Source organism: Dicentrarchus labrax, unplaced genomic scaffold (assembly GCF_905237075.1).
Source record: "Dicentrarchus labrax unplaced genomic scaffold, dlabrax2021, whole genome shotgun sequence".
NCBI lineage: Eukaryota > Metazoa > Chordata > Actinopteri > Moronidae > Dicentrarchus > Dicentrarchus labrax.
The window spans coordinates 737908-756146 of record NW_026136730.1 but is presented as its reverse complement, the minus strand read 5'-3'; the positions used below and the strand labels follow the sequence as shown (position 1 = coordinate 756146).

At 40.9% G+C, this 18239-nt stretch overlaps 3 protein-coding genes across 4 annotated transcripts in view; 1 reads left to right on the top strand and 2 right to left on the bottom strand.

Annotated features, from left to right (window-relative positions):
- LOC127359474 (nebulin-like) overlaps positions 1-4132 on the bottom strand; it is a 52034-nt gene extending 47902 nt beyond the window's left edge. Inside the window, exons 1-3 of the mRNA XM_051393258.1 lie at positions 4038-4132; positions 3102-3445; positions 1849-1920 (exon numbers count right to left, since the gene is read on the bottom strand). Of these exons, the coding sequence (XP_051249218.1) occupies positions 1849-1920; positions 3102-3445; positions 4038-4110 (489 nt within the window). The 5' untranslated portion in view covers positions 4111-4132. The remainder of the gene's footprint in view (positions 1-1848; positions 1921-3101; positions 3446-4037) is intronic.
- The window catches only part of LOC127359522 (GTPase IMAP family member 7-like), a 245257-nt gene that overhangs the window by 125512 nt on the left and 101506 nt on the right, over positions 1-18239 (top strand). The window lies entirely within an intron of this gene.
- LOC127359529 (LIM zinc-binding domain-containing Nebulette-like) overlaps positions 11733-18239 on the bottom strand; it is a 29320-nt gene continuing 22813 nt past the window's right edge. The window contains exons 3-4 of the mRNA XM_051393463.1: positions 17929-18013; positions 11733-12094 (exon numbers count right to left, since the gene is read on the bottom strand). Of these exons, the coding sequence (XP_051249423.1) occupies positions 11834-12094; positions 17929-18013 (346 nt within the window). The 3' untranslated portion in view covers positions 11733-11833. The remainder of the gene's footprint in view (positions 12095-17928; positions 18014-18239) is intronic.

The window sequence follows — 18239 nt, the reverse complement described above, 5'->3', positions numbered from 1 at the left end:
TCCTGGTTGGGAATCAGTGGTATAGAATACCTGAGCTACAGCTGCTCCATATTTAGAGTAAAGTTATGGTTAACTGTGGGTGTAAAATTACATCTGTTTACTGATCCTAGAATTAAAGTCAGGTCAGTCTCAGTATGATTGATTATACTACAGTTTGTTGTCATACAGTACAGCACTAGGACCACAGTGCTGATGGACTGAACTTCATTTCAAACATGTGCCACAGTTTGGTGTCTGACTGAGACGTCTGGTCCAACAACAGACCGGCAGATTTTCTGAAGGGACCCAGGAGAAAAATAGAATTAATCCACAGATGACAAGCTGTCCGCCTCAATCTGTGAGAGGAAACCAGAGTGGGCAACAAAACAAAAAGGTACTTAATGGCACCAAATACTGGTCCACTGGCTTCTTACCATTATATATAAAAAGTAATGCTCAGTGAGGCTCTGTGTATTTATAAATGCCTTCTTGTGTTTTCTCCATGTGCTCTTACATATTAAAGCGCTCTCCATCCATTCAGGCTGCCTGGAGCACAACTTTGAAGCGGTTCACGTCTCCATGGTAACAGCAACATCCCTAAACTAGCTTTAGGACACTGGTTAGTGCACCAGGAATTTATTGGGAAAACAAAAAGAGTGTTTCATCCCACTGACTGAAGCAGAGTGAGACCAAAGTCCTGAGATCTCTGAGCGTTAAACTTCCTGCGTGTGATGATTGATAATGATGTTTGAAGGCAGGATTTCACAGACAGGCAGCTGGAGGAATAAATGAAGATGATTTCACAAAGTGAGTTGACTTGCTTCCACTGTAGCTGATGAGTCATTCTGCTGGTGCAAACAGTCAAGCTGCCAAGTTTGAGTCACACCGGGGAATCGATATCTCACCCTCCCACATCCTACAACAGCATTCACCCTCATTCACCGTTTTTACTGCCAGATATATGCAACGAAACCGCTGCTGCAGGAGTCAAAAAGACGGGTTTTTTCCTTCGATCACGGTTCCCTCTGGGTTGAATAAAGGCCAGTCACTGGATCTTTGGAGGGATGGTTACCAATGGCAACCCTGCGCTCAGTTCAAGAGGCGGAGGAAGAGGATGACGCCTCGCTGTCTTACACATGTGGAAGAGTTCACCTCCAGAAATGTTTTTATTCCAGGAGTTGGAAACGAAGCAGTTGCAAGCAGGAAAATATCACTGGGTTAAAAATGGACCCAGTTTGGGTCAATGTAGCAGGTTTTTTATATATATAACTGTTTTAACTCAGTGTTAGACACAACAAGCTCAGGCTTTACCTTAAAACTGTCACAAATAACCCACAAAACTGCACATAATACACATATTATTACCAGAAACAAGCATTGGCATTGGGTTTAAAAAGAGCTAGAGTAGATTATAACAGTACCTAAATATTAGCCTATATTTATACAAGTTCATTTTGTAACCATGGTAACAGTCTGTGTGAATGCTGGATGTCTTATATTTTGCATTTCTCTGTAATATAATGCTACAAAATGCCTCTTTCTTGTGTATTTGTCACCGTTTACAGTCTATCAGGTCCAGTTACACTCCCAACTAATGATACTCGTAATCAGGTATTTCTTCATGAGCTCTTGGTGACACCAGAGACGATAAATACACACATATCCCACTGTAAGGCTCAGTAAGTGCAGTATTATTTGCTCTCAGTCACTGGGATTTGATTTCACCACATGGCTCTTTGTTTGTTTGGAATAATCCAGCGTGAACAGGAACTGAACCAGAAGGCTGCAATGGATTTTCTTTCCTAAATCTGGAATCGAATTACAGCTGTCACAGATATAAAGAACTGAAGTGACAGTGAATGAACTTACTTCACTGGCGAGCAAACTGCATCTCCTGTTAAATGCTGGGTCTGGTCGTGGAGGCTTTGCATCGGAGGAGGCCTGAAAGCACAGAAGTACACATAAAACCTGGAAGCCAATAAAGGTACTGACATTATTTAGACAAAAGTCGGCTATAACCCTTATTTTCTGTTGTTCTATATTCGTACATTTTATCATTTTTATGTCAAAAAGATGGATATCCAGAGTTTCCAAGAAGTCTGTAATGGCCTTTAAACCAACATCTCTTTACTGAGACTAATTCAAACTAATAGTGGTAATTTAAGGACGATATTGGCAAACTGAATTATCTGTCTGGCCCCACTAATAAAACTGAGTCAGAGAAACTTGTGAGTCAACGGAAGGAAACTTCTAATTCATGCACCGTTAATCCCTCGCCTCTCCTAACAAGCCCGATTGAGTCCTAAAAGTCCCACTATCAAAGGCTAATAATGGCACATTTTCATTTGTAGTTTCACTAATCCTCTCTAAGCCCGTATAAAAACCGGCAGTGCCAGGCGATGCCCCACGCCAAGGTCAATACAAAGACTCACAGTCAGAGCTGAGAGCTGCGGTTTCTCTGCTGAGGAACTAAATCTGCCTCTCAGCAGACTTCATCAAAGAAAAGCGAAATCCTCCAAGATGTTTAGCAGTACACAGGACTTAGCTACAGTTTGGGAACACTGTGTGCATTAATGTTCTGTACTGAACAGGGAAGTTGTTTAATAGAAAGAATAACCTGAATAAAAGACCAAGAGGTCCAAGAGCAAATTTGAAAAATGTCAAAATCAGAAGAAATATTCTTTTGTCCTTCTATAAGATGACCTCCTGAAGAAGAAACTGTTTCTTTCGTCAAATGAAGATCAGCTAATGAATTTATATGAAATCATATTGGTTTTTATTGGGCTGATGACTGAAATATTTAAAAAAGCTGACACAGATTTCTTTGCATTGTTAAAACTTTTCTGAAAAATAAGCACAAAACCTGTAATCTAAAAGATAACACATTAATTACCTGGTTCCTAGTTGTGGTCGTATTGTATTCCACACTGAACATATTTAATCAAGATCCACAGGTCTGCGTACTAATTTTATAATCTCGCTTCATAGTTTTCCATTGTTAAAATTCTTTCTTGCTAAAGTTTCTCATTATCTGATTATTTTGTGGCTTTAACTGAACTGAATTTTTAATTCTGGGTTGTTTATGTCGAGTTTTAGAAGTTGCTGGAAGGTCAAGTTCTCACCTCGGATTCCCAAGGTCCCAAAAACTTCTTTGTGTGACCCTCCTCTTCCTCTCCGCTGTCTTCTCCTCCGTCCATCTCTACTTCCTCCACCTCTATAGTTTCCTCCTCCTCTGTATTTTCCTTCTGCTCCTCCTCTGTTATTTTGTCAGTTTCAACTTCCTCCTTCTCCTCTACGTCCATCGCTTCCGCAGTCGTTTCAACAACCGTGGTCAGCGTGGTCACTGTTGTTACCATCGTCTCCTGGAAAGACTCTTGTTTCTCTCTCTCCACTGTCGTAACCTCTTTCATTTCTCGAACAATCACCGGAGCAGCTGGGGCCTCTTCTTCTTCCATGTCAGTCACCTCTGAGGACAAAAGATGCTTCATTTTTAGGTTCACTTTACTTATAATGGCATTTTTTATTAATAACACTTAAAAAACACAATTAACTCAACAGCAGCGGTAATAAAAACAAGGTAACATAAGACCAAAGCCAGGATCATTAAGAAGGAAACAACAACAGAGGTTATTGCATTAAAGACTATAAAAATATAAATTAGTGTGAAGAAGTAATTTAAAAGATTATATAGATCAAGCTCCACAGACAGGTTTATTTGCACATAACGCTGAAGGGAAATAACATTTGTATATCTTACACTAAAAAAGCACAACTTGTTGGAAGAAAAGGGAGAACAACTATAGAAGACACTGACTCCTTAAAGATTACAGCCTATATTGCTGCCATGATGACCCACCCTTATGTAACAGAGGAATGGGAGGTAGGTGGGGAGGCAAATATCTGTGTGAGGGGTAGCTTTATGGCTGCATAGTGTGTGTTGACGTATTTGTGACTGTTATCTTTCATCACGAGGCAAACCACATATATACAATGTTTATGTTATGAAATATTCTACCAGGATTGTGCTCTTGCATGAATATGATTGACCGACACAACACCTAATGGGATGATGTTATGAACCAGGTTCAACGTTCTTCCTGGATGACCATGCGTTTGTTTGAGTTTCAGCATTGGCACCTCCAGGTGGCAACCTCTGAGCCTGGCAAATGAAGCCAACACAGACAAAAACTAAGTTCCTTAAACAGCCACTTGAGGCTGGCTACAGAAGTGATTAATCTCCATAAGGCCTCATATTAAAATGCCCAAATCTACGTATTTATCTTAATTATATTAATTCTTAAAGTTGTGCGTAGAACTGCCACGATGGCGGCGGCCAGAGCCGAACACACTGAGCTTCACAGCGGCTCTTCAGAAACCTATGGGTGACGCCATAGACAATTATACAGTCTCAGCATTGGCACTGTGTTGCCGGACTGACCTCATTAAAATGAATGAAGGGCCGGAACATGACCTTAGTGTCTCAGCTGGAAAGGCTGACGGTGCTTTGGCAGCCAGTGAAGACACATTTACGACCCATTACCAAGTTAAAAAGGACAACAAAGTTGAGGCAAAGAGACTTATTGTAAGTCCTTCTGGATAAAGCATCAGTTAAATGAACGTGATGTAATGTGGTCCTTAACGAAAGGGTTGATGTGTGTTTCTGTGTTGTAGCTAGTTAGCATCTCTCCCCCCCACAGCCATGGCAAAGTAGATGCAGTTTAAGGCTCAGAATATAGCAATTATCAGAGGGCCCACACCATGCAAGTACTAATGCCAGGACATAGTCGTAGCCACCGTAATGGTCATATTACGTCTCTTGTTACGAGCTATGAACCAGGCTAAACTAGCTCAAAAACAGAAGCCTAACAAGCAGTTCAGAGCCACAGTTCTAGCAAGGTACCAAAATAAAAGCCACTCAAAACTGAAACATGATCATTATAAAGTACAACTCTTTACTAAAACTCCAGGCTATAACTTCCTGATCAACTCTCCTGTCAGAATCCTCCACGTTACGGTTGTCGATACACTCTTCGTCTGCGGTCAAGGTCACCTCTTCAGCTTCATCAAAGTCACCTCGTTGAATCCATTCATTTCTTGCCCTTCCTTTCAGATTCCTTAAGATCTCGATCACCCTATCAGTAATCACCTCCGGATGTCGTAGCATCGTCAGTGTCTTATTCAGACTTTTCAGCTTTTACCAACCTTCCCTGAACCTTCTTCTAAGGCTGTGTTAGCTTTCCCAAGATCCTGATCTCATAGTCCTCGATGTTGCACTCACCTTGTCTGATTTACGGTCGTCTCTTAATAAATGACCCTTCTCCTCAGGCTTCCTCAGTTTTTGGGTCAGCCTTTTAGCTTTCCAAACCTTGCAGTTGCTGCTTCTTAATATCGTTGCTAATTTTTTGCTTTCTCTGATGTGTTGATCACTCTCAGTATTTTCAGGTTCGCCAAGTCTTCTTCAATGTCGTGGTCACTCTTTCTGCGTCTGAATGTCCTCAACACTCCTTCAGTTTAATTCATGTGTTGCTCTCCCTCTCAACTTCTTCATCAACCCTTTCAGCTTCTTCGTTTACCTGTAACTCAAAATCTGAACCTAAAAGCGGCTGGACTGCCTCGTTTAGTCTTGACTGTCTCCTGTGATGGCTGACTGTCTTCTGAGTGTGGGATCATTGGGTACTTCTTATCACCTTTAACTTCCACATTTAGCCCTCTACTCAAGACCTTATCACCGCTGTGCCCTTCGTCTCAGTCGCAGTGTGCCAGTGTTGGGTACAGTGTGTTGTTTGTGTGTGTATGTAGGTTGAGGGGTTGAAGGTGAGTTCAGAAAATATCGTAAGCTGGAAGGAATGTACCATTTACTGACGAACACACACACTTTAGTAACACTAACAGATATGCATAACCAATGAGCTTGCAGATGTATCATGTTGTTATTGATTGAAAGTCTAACTTAATCTTTACTATTTTGTTCAAACTGACGATAAAAATAAGTTTTCCAAACATTCCTGCCACAACAAATCCACACTGACACTAAATCTCCTCACTGGTGCTATACAACAACAGTTCCATAGGCTGCCCAGGATATAACCAGGTGTAAATCAAACTTGGTCCTGATGCCAAGGCTCTGTCATATGTTCTGGTCTTATATTTGTCACAAGGAAATCAGCCTGTAATTGTAGTCTTTGGTGTGGTCCCTGGCGAGGTGGCGGTCTCTGTGTCCCAGTCAGACGCCATAACCTTCAGCTACCTATCCTACACACAGGTGCTGAGTTGGCAATATGCTGGAACATTTAAAGTTTGAGAGGCTTAAGTACTCCACCAGGGGATCTGCTTAAGGATTTTAAAGGGTCTGGTAGCCATTTCTGGACTACTCTGACTTGGAATTATCTTCTAAAGACACTGAAACATAAGACTTCAATTCAAAGGTTCAATGTGTAGGATTTAATGGCATCTAGTGGTGTAGTTGCAGATTGCAATTCCGTTGATTCACACACCCCGTCCAAGCGCGAAGGAAAAACTACAGTGGTCGCAAAACGCACAAAAAAACAAACAAAAAACGATTGTCTCTAACCAGAGTCAGTGTTTGGTTTGTCCCTTCTGAGCTACTGTAGAAATATGGTGGTCCAACATGGTGGCCCCATGAAAGGCGACTTGCAGTGTCTCTAGATAAAAATGGATTGAAAGCATAACAATAAATATTCATACACACTGAACATGTAATTGACTGATAATCTCACTTTGAAATGTTGTGTTTGCTGTAAATTGTAAAAAGGTGTTTAAAGCTTATTATTGAGTATTCTTAATGTAAATAAAGTTAGAGATGTGTTTGTGATCTGTTTTCATTCCAGAACCAGTTTGACCTTTAGAGATTGACGTTCTTGCTGACTAACATCATTTTGGAATAACTTCATATCATTTAAGAGGTTAGTCAGCTGTCAGGAACAGAGCTGTGATGTGGTTTCAGTTAGAGTCAAACAATGAATGAAGTTGTGTATGTCTGTACAGATCTATATCTGCCTGCATGCTTGTGTAGTTAGGTCAAAGTAATAGGCTGTCATATGGACAGAGAGTGTTTGTTTTAGCACTGTGACACACTGACTGACTGCTGACACACAGGTGAACTGTTCAAGGTAAATAAACACTGACGCAACCAGCTGCAGGGCAAAAAGAAGAATACAAAAACTCTTTCAGTGGCAGAGTCTCCAGGTAAAGGTGGTGTTGCATGTGAAATGTGAAAATATCACTATTTTTCTGAGGTTTTTCAGATTAAAACAGAAATTAAGATACAAATTCAGGCTCTTAATCCAATTTTGTTGATTTCAGTTGTGTTTAATTGAACCCTTATGCTAATGAGTGGCTTTAAAACTTTAACAAGTTTAAGGGGGAACCCGATATTAAACACCAAGTGTTATTTTAATGTCAAAACAAGTGCATGAACAGCATTACCCGCCCTTTTAAATACCATATCTTCGCTTTCTATAAGGTTATGCTTTGCAGTGAAGCTACAGTTCTTTTAGATACAGGTTTTAATTGGGGTTTTGTTAGCTGTTACTAATATTCAATGTCTCTCCTGACCTACTGACAATGAGAGGACAGTGTTTGTAGTTACAAAGGTGGAACTCATGTTGAGTCACCTGGCCTGGTTCCCGAGATGTAAGACAACACACTGAGAGGGGGAAGAGTGAAAGGGTGAGGCTAAAGACGAGGAACAGAAGAGAATGAAAAAGAAAGCAAAGTAACTCCTGATTTTCTCGGCGTGATTGATCACTTCAGACAGATATTTAATCACTGTAAATATAAATAAATTGCTGCCATGAGACTCAGAGGCAGCAGGTAGTCTGGCAGCGTGATCAGAGTGTCAGATGGCAGTTGAGGTAAACAGGACATCGACCTGATAGAGACCAAGCAGAGCAGATCTGACTGTCTCTCAGCCAAATGAGCATCTGCTGCTACACTGCACACTGACTAATCACAGCTCAACACAACAACAGAAGACTAATTCACTGTATCACCAGTGACACTGCATCATCGGCAGTATGTCACTATACATTTAACTTATAAAGACATGTAGACAAGATAGAGATTAACACAGAAATAACATGGATATTAAAGTTGACACTTGATGTTGTTACAGGAGTAAACTGTTAGAACGAGCTCTTATTAATTGCTGATGACAATAGTTGTGTTTCCACCCAAATGTAGTGCAAATTTTACCCCTTATTGCCCCTTCCTAAGCCCCACCCCTTTTTGCTCCATCCTCCAATAACCTTTCTTGTTTGCAATATTTTAATCTTTACTCTGCCTCTGATTGGTTTACCCTGACACTCTAGTCCTAACCCTAACCTAAGCTCACTCCTCACGCCTAAAACTAACCAACCAAACCAGTGAAGGCAACAAGCACTAGCCAATCAGAGCCAGAGTACGGTGGCTTCCTGTATATGTTATGTACTAGGCTGGTCTACACTGAAAAGAAAGATAATTTGAAGACGGTTAATATATAAATATATATATATAGTCACATCTTAAGTTAGCTCATGGTAGCAAAACACTAGCAAACAAACAAGTCATGTAAATTAGCTAGAGACAGACTTACATCAGATCTGTGTGGAGCGATAACGGATGTGTTACAGAGTCATAGAGCAATGAAGAGACAGCTCATCAGTCATGTGAGTTTAGTGTTTGCTATATAAGTCAGTAAAAACCACCTCAAGCAAACATTAACACTTTGTTTTGCAAAACTGAGCAATTTTTTCCAAAGGTCGACCTATACTTGCGATAATTCAAAATGCACATAAAAATCCATTTATGGAAACACGGCTAATGTCTTCAGGCCATTTTTCTTCCACCTCAGCCAAGTGTAGAAGCATTTTCTTTCCCAGGCTACAAAAAATCTGCATAGAAAGCACACCAGCACAACATAAAAACAGAGAGCCAATCCTGACTTGCTCAGAGGACAACTAATTAATCAGGTCTTTAAACACATCATCGGTCCAGTGGCCTGAATAACAGCTGAGTCCTGCCAGTGGAGTCCTGGCTGCCCCTCGTGCCTGCAGTCATCACTGTCTCACCCAGAATCACAGTAAACACGGCGCGCTGGGGAATAACAGCTTTGGTAAAAATCTGCCTTCTCTTGAAGCTAAATTGGGAGACACAGTTTTCATAGCTGGTGAAAAAAAAAAAAAACTCAAGGCAGCATCGCTGACCAGGAGCTCTCGCTTTCTCTCTCCTTTAGATCTTGTTAATGAATTCTGAAACACAAAGCTTTTCCTGGGAGAACTGCCTGTGATCTCGTCCTGATGTGAACCAGGTTTATTGCCAGCCGCCGCTCAGCAGAAGAAACACACTCCTCTGGAGACTTTTGGACTCTAATTCTACTCAGACTTCAGTGTTTTACTGGAATACTCCACTTCAGTCCTGCTGAATGCATTAAAATGTTTCCTGAGCTTATTGTGAGCATCAGATTGGTTTCGATTTTACTGAGAGAAACATTCAATTCAGCTTTACGCAAAACACAAATCTCTCTCTCAGTCCTTGACCTCCCTCGCACCTTCCTCCTACCACACTCCTCTTCCTCCCACCTCTCCCCCTCCTCTTCTTTCATCACCAGGTCAACCTTGAAAAGAGCTGAGTAATACAATAAAAATGTGGGGGCTGTTGAATGTCGCACCATTTGAAAGCGAGGCGATGTGTGTGTGTGTATTAATTAAAGCGGAGCAAATGAGGAGAGAGAATCTGTGGCGTATTAACACGGCGGAATAACACGATCACTCGGTCAGGTAAACAGAGGAGGAGGCGGGAAGGAGGGGGAGAAAGAGAAAGATAGACGGGCAGAAAAAAAGACAACAAGGGGAAGGAAAAAGACAGAGAGGGAGAGGACAGAAAACGTTTGGTACAATCGGAGCAGAGCTGATGAATGGGGTTTAATGTGGGGAGGACAGGTAAGTTACATCATTTGTAGTGTTTCATGTGCATCTCAATGTCACATTTTTGGAACAAGAGCAGAAAAAAAATACAAACTACCTTGGCATCATCTGCTGACGGTCACTGGGTCATCAGGACACACAGCGGTAGAGCATCTGTATACACACACTCTCTCTCTCTCACACACACACAGAGCACACAGCACATACAGAAAGGTTAAAGATTAAATATTCTCCTCTAACTTTTTTTTTTTTGACTCTGTTTTACCTCCATAAAATACATTTAATGTTGAATTTAAAGCTGCAGCAACTTTATAAAAAATATTTTTTTGTCATATTTGCTGAAGCTTTCCCTGTATCCTGACCAGTGTTGGGCCAGTTACTGAAAATAGTCATCAGTAACAGTAACTAGTTACTTCTATAAAAGTAATTAGTTACTAGGTAAAGTAAATTTTGTGTTACATTTGCTGTGAGATAAATATATTTTGATATTAATACTCCTGACCACCAGAGGGCAGCAATGAGTAGCGTTCCCATCCGTACCCCAGATGTGCTGAGTTATCGTACCGTCTCCTGCAGTTGTCCACTCGTAATTGTGTTATTTAATTTGAAACGGAAAATCTGTTCCCTTGCTAGTTACTGCCAAAATTAGTGGCATTACAGTTACGTGTTATAAAGTAATGGATTACTGTATGAGCCAAGAAAGGCTTTCGATTGTTGCTGCAGTCAAACGATGGGAATCAAACTCTTTTTTGGCTGATTGGCTGTTTTCATTCAGGCGCGGTGGATTCTTGAAAGGAGGAGCCAGAGGATGTCTCATGTCCTACTGTCAGGACACAGCAAATATGACAAAAAAGTTACTTTTATAAAAGTTACCTACTGCAGCTTTAAATGTGCTGACATCCAAACTTTGTTTTATTGTATAAACTACTTTGCTTCCACTGTTATTCTGTCTATTGATTGGCTTACAGGTGTCCAACTGAAATCACATTTAGCCATCCGTCTTTCCTCTAAAAATGGTCAAAAATAATAATGTTGTTTAAATGTATAATAATAGCCCTGTTATAAAAGGGTAATGCTCATTTTAATCTCGCTGACTGAGCTCTAGCAGAGAGAAACCTAAACACATTAGCCTACAAGCTAAGAGCAGCCAGTGTGTAAAGAAGAGTCAGAACCAGGGCAGCAGATACGTTTATGTCTGATGTTCTGCAAACTGAAGTCAGTAGTGCTCTTTTCCCCGGTGAATGAACCATTCAAGGGCAACAAACACACTTTAAAACATGGAGAATACACTCAATGTAACACAGCCTGTTTCTTCCTTTGGTCATTAACAGTAAGTACCATAATAGTAGGTATTCTATTATAGTAAATAATGAATCTGACCTGGGATTCTCCGTCTCATTCATGATTTACTTCTCTGGGGACACACTGCCATGTATTACTGCGCACTTAATTATTTAAATGTTGGTTAATCTTCATCTTTCCTGTCTATGGAGCTCTGAATGGACGAGCTCCCCCACATACTGTGTACTGTTTGTCTGACCCGAGCATCTGGTGCTGTTGCTGTACCGAAGGTCAAGTCAGTATTTGGTGAAGCTGCCTTCCGCATGTATGCTCCTAGCTGTTGGAATAATTTCCCCCGACGACTTCAGCTGCGCTCGGGTGGTCACATTAAAGTCTTTTAAGACTACTCCAATCTTTGTAATTAAATAATTGACAGCTCGACTTCCCTTTAAATCAATGAATAAAAAATGGTCACTTACACTCGGCGGTTTCAGAAGAAGCTCCTCTTCAAAACCGCTGATGTCGTCAACACTGGAGGGTTTAATGATGTAGACACTGTGTGTGTGTGTGTGTGTGTGTGTGTGTGTGTGTGTGTGTGTGTGTGTGTGTGTGTGTGTGTGCAATTGTGCCCACTGACCAAAGTGCACCCCTCACTTCTTCTCACTTGTATGCTTCACTTCACACACACACTTGCATACACAAACACCAGGAAACAGTAATATAGTGTATATCTGTGTGTGTATATCTGTCTGTGTGTGTGTGTGTGTGTGTGTGTGTGTGTGTGTGTATGTATGTGTACATACAATACTGATCTGCTCCTGAGTCCTTCTGAGTCTCTGCATCTCTGGAGTGTCGGACACGATGCTGAACCCTCGTCCTTTACTCTCTTCAAAATCCTTCTTATACTTCACCTGCAGGAGAGCGAGAGGGAGAGAAATACTTTAAAATTAAAGGAACAGTCACCAAAATCCTCTGTTAGGGATGTGCTCTGCATCTGTCTGAGTGACATAAATATTTCAGAATTGATGTGCAGTGTTTACAAAAAATTGTGCAAATCTCATAGTAAGTTTATCTCATCCCACGTTCATCAAATGGTTTGTTTTTCCACTTCAGTGCGTCTAAATAAAAGAACACAGACCAGTTCCTGCACTGCAAATAAGGAATCTCAAGAAAGTAAAAAAGCCTTGTTTCTGGGAAATGAGTCATTTTAAGAAAATCTATCTCACTTTGTCTTAATAAGATATTCCAGCTAATGTTGAGCTCGATTTAACCAGTGAAAATAATGGTTTACATAATATCCCAGCAGATTGTGAAGTAAGACAACTAAGAGAAATGAAAGCAGTAAATGAAGCAGCTGTTTAGTTTTCCATTAAGAATGTTTGTGGTGCCTTCATTTAAGATAAAGTCACTATTATAGTGTGTCTTATTGTAAAATTGTTTTGCTGATTATTAATCTTATAATATTAAAATTCTTATATTCAGCTCAATAAAGTGACCAATATACTTATTTTAAGAAAATCTTAAATAACTGAGTTTTTATTGCTTATAATAAGCACAAGTTGCCTAAATTTCTGGCACGTTTTCTAGTTTTAAGGCTCATTACAGTCTTTATTGCTCAACACAAGAACATTTTTATTATATATATTATATATTTGGCTTGTTTTCTAGAATGGCTGTTTCTGCAGTGAACGGCCACAGAAGGAGAAAATAGACCAGAAAGACACAACGAGTTTAGAGGCTGCTACCATAACCTGGCTCACGAACAACCGAACCCGATAACTTGGTTACGAGATCACTGAAGGCGACAAAACCTAGAATTCACATAATAGCGATGATACAGAGGAGCATCTGAAGGTGGATTTTACCTCTGAATGCCCCCACGCAGCAGAAATAATTACACCACTCAGTATTCAGACAGACCACGGCTACAATCAGCTTCACACAGGGTGAAAAGAACTTTGCTATAATTGCTCCTCATACATGTTGAACAGAGATATTCTGAACATGAAACCGGTTTTTGTCTCTGGGTCTAAAACCTGATCTCTGCCATAGTGAACCAGTGGAGGGCCGGACGTTAAAGGACCAGTGTGTAGGTTTTAGCGGCATCTTGGGTGAAGTTGCAGATTGCAACCACCTGAATACAGCTTGAATGAAAATCATGACGATTCTCATTTTCAGGTGATTATACATTAATGAAATGAATATTATATTCTGCATCTTGCACACTGGTCCTTTAAACCTCTGACCTACTGACCAAAGTGTGTGAGTAAAGTCGAGAACCGAAAATGTTCAATTATCAAAAGGTTGACCCTGAAAGACGAACAGATGAAGACCATAATCGAAAACATATGAAGGTCTGCCAAAAGTCTGAACTCTTAAGTATTGAAAGTTGGCATTGAACGCTGAGTCAGACCCTTACAATTTTGATAATTTAAAGAACATCTGATGATATTCTTTATTTGTCTTTTTGTCAAAAAATCCCCTAAAAAGACCAAAATGTATCTACCAACAAGTAATATGTGTATCAAAGCCTGATATATGTTCTTCCTCTGTGCCATAGATCTCCATTATTGTCCAAAAACCATTTGTGAGCCACACTGTTGCACTGGTTGAGATCTTTCTTCATTACTATGAACACAAACACTGCAGTTCATTTTGACTCAATCCCACAAACACTGTTCTGTCGCCCCAAATACTCACTAGAGCACCAAATGTGTATTCATCCGCCACTGAAAATAGTCCCTAACAGGTGTACTATTTCCCCCTGTGTGTTTGCAGCTGTTTTGAGGATATTACTGAGACTGATATGTTTTTAAAGGTGGAGCCAATGGGCGTGGACTTGAGAGACCGAAAGGAAGTCATGAAGCACTGACTGACACATTGTTGATTTTCAGGTAAAGCATTGGGACTGTTTGGTATTAAAACATTTCCAATAATGATCTCTGGATGCAAACAGCTGGAGTCTCCATCAACAAAGAATCAGAAACAAAGAAATCCAAATTCTTGCAGCCAATCAGGCTGAGTGGATGATTTACAGCGCTCGGACAACAACGTCAACAACAGCAGAGCGGCAGGCGGTCATTTCATACTCTGGTCTGCCTGCACTTCAGCTCGACCTTCAGAGGAAACGCTGCAGCTCATTTAGCCATAAAGTCGTCCTGCTGGTGTCTATCAGACGTCAGTAACAGCCCATTAGGCCTCAGCACAGAGTTACATAAGGCTGTAAACTGCAGAAATATGACTCAGACAGTTAGGGTGTGTGTGTGCTGGTATTCTGCTCTCACAGTGATTGTCCCCGTTCTCAATACAAAGCAGATTAAATCCCCATTCATCAGTCGTAGGCTCCCTGCAGAGCTAATATGACAAGCTAACGAGCTAAACCACACACACACAGACACACACACACACACTCACAGAAAAACAGCTGATGCCCCATACACACCAGCTATGTAGGGTGGAAATTAGGGCTGCAGGGTTGTGGGTAAAATATGAAAATATTTCTGCATCACAATTTCCATTTTCATTATAAAAAAAACTAATAATTAAAATCATGATGATGTAACAAACATGTTTTCTTACGTGTGGGGATCAAGATTTGGAGGCGCTCCATATTTCATACGTAATACTTCATGAGATGGCGGTCAGATAAACAAGTCCTCGCCACTCCAGGCAGGGTTCAACTGACAGGGTTCAGTGTCAGTTTTACGTCTCAGGGTTGACAGAGGCATATTTTCAGTAGAGCACATCCCTACTCGTGACTTATAACAGCCAGATGTTTTGAAGAGCTCCTGAGCGAGGTCGGAAAGGACGTGTGAAAGATACGATTGGCGGTGTTACTGCATCCGTAAACATCCTGCCCTGAGAAGGAAGGCAGATGGCTCACTTGTTTGCTAATTCTATACAGTATATGGAGTTTATTGTAAAGTATTCTGTCAGATTTATTTATTCGGGACTGGGACGGTTGCTTCTGTACTGGATGTGGCCCGTGCGTCAACCATTGAATAGGCCGGCTATATCTGAAATGTAAATAATAAAATAAAGGCTCAATTATTATCAATATTACCTCACTCACTGGCTGAGTGACAGACATCATAAGGTCACATGATCAAGCCACATCCACTCCTCTTTACCATAACACAACTAGGTCAGTGCTGAACATATGGGGGTTTTCCCACTGTGTGTACGTACACTCACACCGCACACTGTCATTGTCTATTATAATCAGGCTCCCAGAGCCAGACTTGAAAGCTTCAGCGCTAATATAAAGTGATTTCAACATCACCTCCAGGGACAACACACACGGAGTGGAAGAGTTAAAGAAGAGGAGGAGGAGGCAGGTAGGTTGAAAGAGGAAGAGAGAATTGCTGGTGAAATTGTCACATCAGAAGTATCTATAGGGATGCAAATTTAAGACAGTCTCTGTGGGTTTTGTAGCACAAAGGGAGGATATAAAATTGAATTGGAGATGTGAGAGGAGCCACACTGATATCAGCCTCATCCATTAAAGCAGACAGCTGAACAAAGGATTGACTGGCACAGACACACTGTCAAAAGCCTCTGTAACCTGTTTCTGCCGGGAGGAATTCAGTCCACAGTCTGACTGTAAGAATCTACTGGGGATGGTTTAATACCACTTCTTCCTGTCCGATACCGATGCCGCAACCTTGAGTATCTGCCAATACCGATACCAATCCGCCTTTTTATCTTTCTTTAACAATTAAGCTGTTAATAACACAATAGTATGGATGCACTTTGCTTAGCCATCTAAAAAACATAATGCTCAAACTGAGAAACAAATATTCTACTCCCATGAAGGAAGATACAGCCCAAATTTTAGTTAAGCCTCTATGTCATAGTTAAGGCTAATTTTTGTATCGTATCAGCACATCCCTACCATCTACATATTCTCATGTGACCGCTAACTGAGTCTGAAGTGTCAGACCTGAGTGTGGTTTTATGGGCTTTATCAGAAAGTGGCAGACGCTGTGAAAGTAAACAATAAAGTGATCCGCCACTGCTTGTTTTGATTGTCTCAACTTGTCTTTTTGCAGGTGAAGACAGGAGAAAATGTACCTGAAATAAAGGCAGGATTTACTCTGAGTGACATTTAACTTTTTATGTGTGTCAATTAGATTCTTTAATTGCCCTAAAATCTCTAACACGAAGAGAAGAAACCATATCCTTTGTAAATTTCATTTTAACATGAGCAATTATAAACTTTCATTTGTGTTGATTCTGGCGGCCCCTGTGGACAGAAGCGGTAGTGCTTCCACCACCTTGTTTTATTTATTTCAAGGAAAATCCAACCAAGGCATTAAGAAGCATTAAGAATAACTGTATAGAAATACTGATGGTCCTGTTTGTTTATTTAGGTCATACAGAGGCATCAGTATTAATCTGAGACTGTTTCATAACCAGTTAAAAAGTCCTTGTAGAGGATTTAAGTCTGATGTGTGTCTGCGGCATACCGTCACATTTTGACACAATAACTGACTAACAGAGGACAGGAGACATTTATTTGGAGTATATATGTTCTCCAGAGAGCATCACTAACAGTCCAAACCCTCTGAAACCGGATTCCTGTCCACTGGTAGAAAAACTGGTAGCAGGAGAACAGAACAGACAGAACAGGAGGAGACAGAAGTCTTTTTTTAAACTAAACTATAACGTGATAGACTACAGGATATTAAAGCTTTGTGTGATCAAGCTTTGCTGCCAGCTAGACATTTTAGGGAAGGAAAAATCTTCACCTGTTCAGTAGTTTAAGATATATCAGACCTAGCATGTCAATGAACTTGAGCTGGGGAGGAAAAGAGGACAAGGTTGACAGAAAGAAAGAAGCTGGATGGAGAATAGGAGGCAGAGGAAGACAGGGGCAGAATAAATGAATGTGTAAATCTCTGGTCTGTAAATGACAAACCGGTAATAAATGGATTTTTATGAGGGCAGGGCAGCACACACACAAACAGCACGTCCCCTTCTGCTGACTGCTGAGTGGACATCTGTCCTTTTGTACTGTAGTCCGCGGGGCTCGCTCACACACACAGGACGGGGACATATGGCACAGAAGTATAGCTGGTTCATTCCCTCATACGTGTTCTCTGCATCGGTTTGTGTGCGTCTCTATAAACCGGCACGGTGACTCATCTCGCCTTCAGGAAGCCGAAGCTGTCAGAGCAGCTTCTCCTGACACACCTGAGCGTTTGTCTTCGTCTCCATGTGGCGCCAGAGGGGCGGAGATATGAGCCGTAAAGCAGCTTTAAACCAAATGTCAGTCTGCGCATCAACAAAGCTAAGAGGATCTGAATGTGACGTGTTAGATCAACTTCAATACCCGGGTATCCTTTGTCACAGAGATGTGATAAACGGATGATACAATGTTCGAACTAGCTGTAGAGAACAGTGCTTTAACGTTCTCCAAGTTGCACTTAATGATCCTGTATTGAATGCACATTAAACTCTATTTGTCTAGTTAGATAAAGAGAGATAGTGGTAAAAACTTTCCTGTGTTTTGTTAGAGACTCTGATAAAATTGGCTGGTCGTCTCTGTCTGAGAGTTTAAATAAAGTGTTTTTTTTCACTTCTTTTTACATGCAAATTGAAAATACAAATAAAACTGATGGATGGAAACACACATGGTGATTCTGAATCAGAACAGCTACCTGCTCAGGGATGAGTCAACACTGAGGCCTGCAGAGTGTGTGTGTGTGTGTGTGTGTGTGTGTGTGTGTGTGTGTGTGTTCACCTGGCTCTGTAGCTCGCTCTGCTGTCTCAGTCTCAGGTTCTCTGGTGTGTCGGCCACGATGGTGAACGACGTCTTGGGGTAATGTCTGAAAAGAGGAAGAGCAGAAGAGGAGGAATGAGGATCGGCACGACTAAATCTACATTACTCTAAATATAAAAATCCATCCTGACAGTCAGAAGGACACATTGAAGGACTGAGGACGACACACTGAACAATCAGAAGGGACTGCAGTTAGAGTCATGTTGCAACCACTGAAACAGGAAAGAACATCCTGCATCCTTAATTTACATATTTATAAGCAAAGGTTTGTG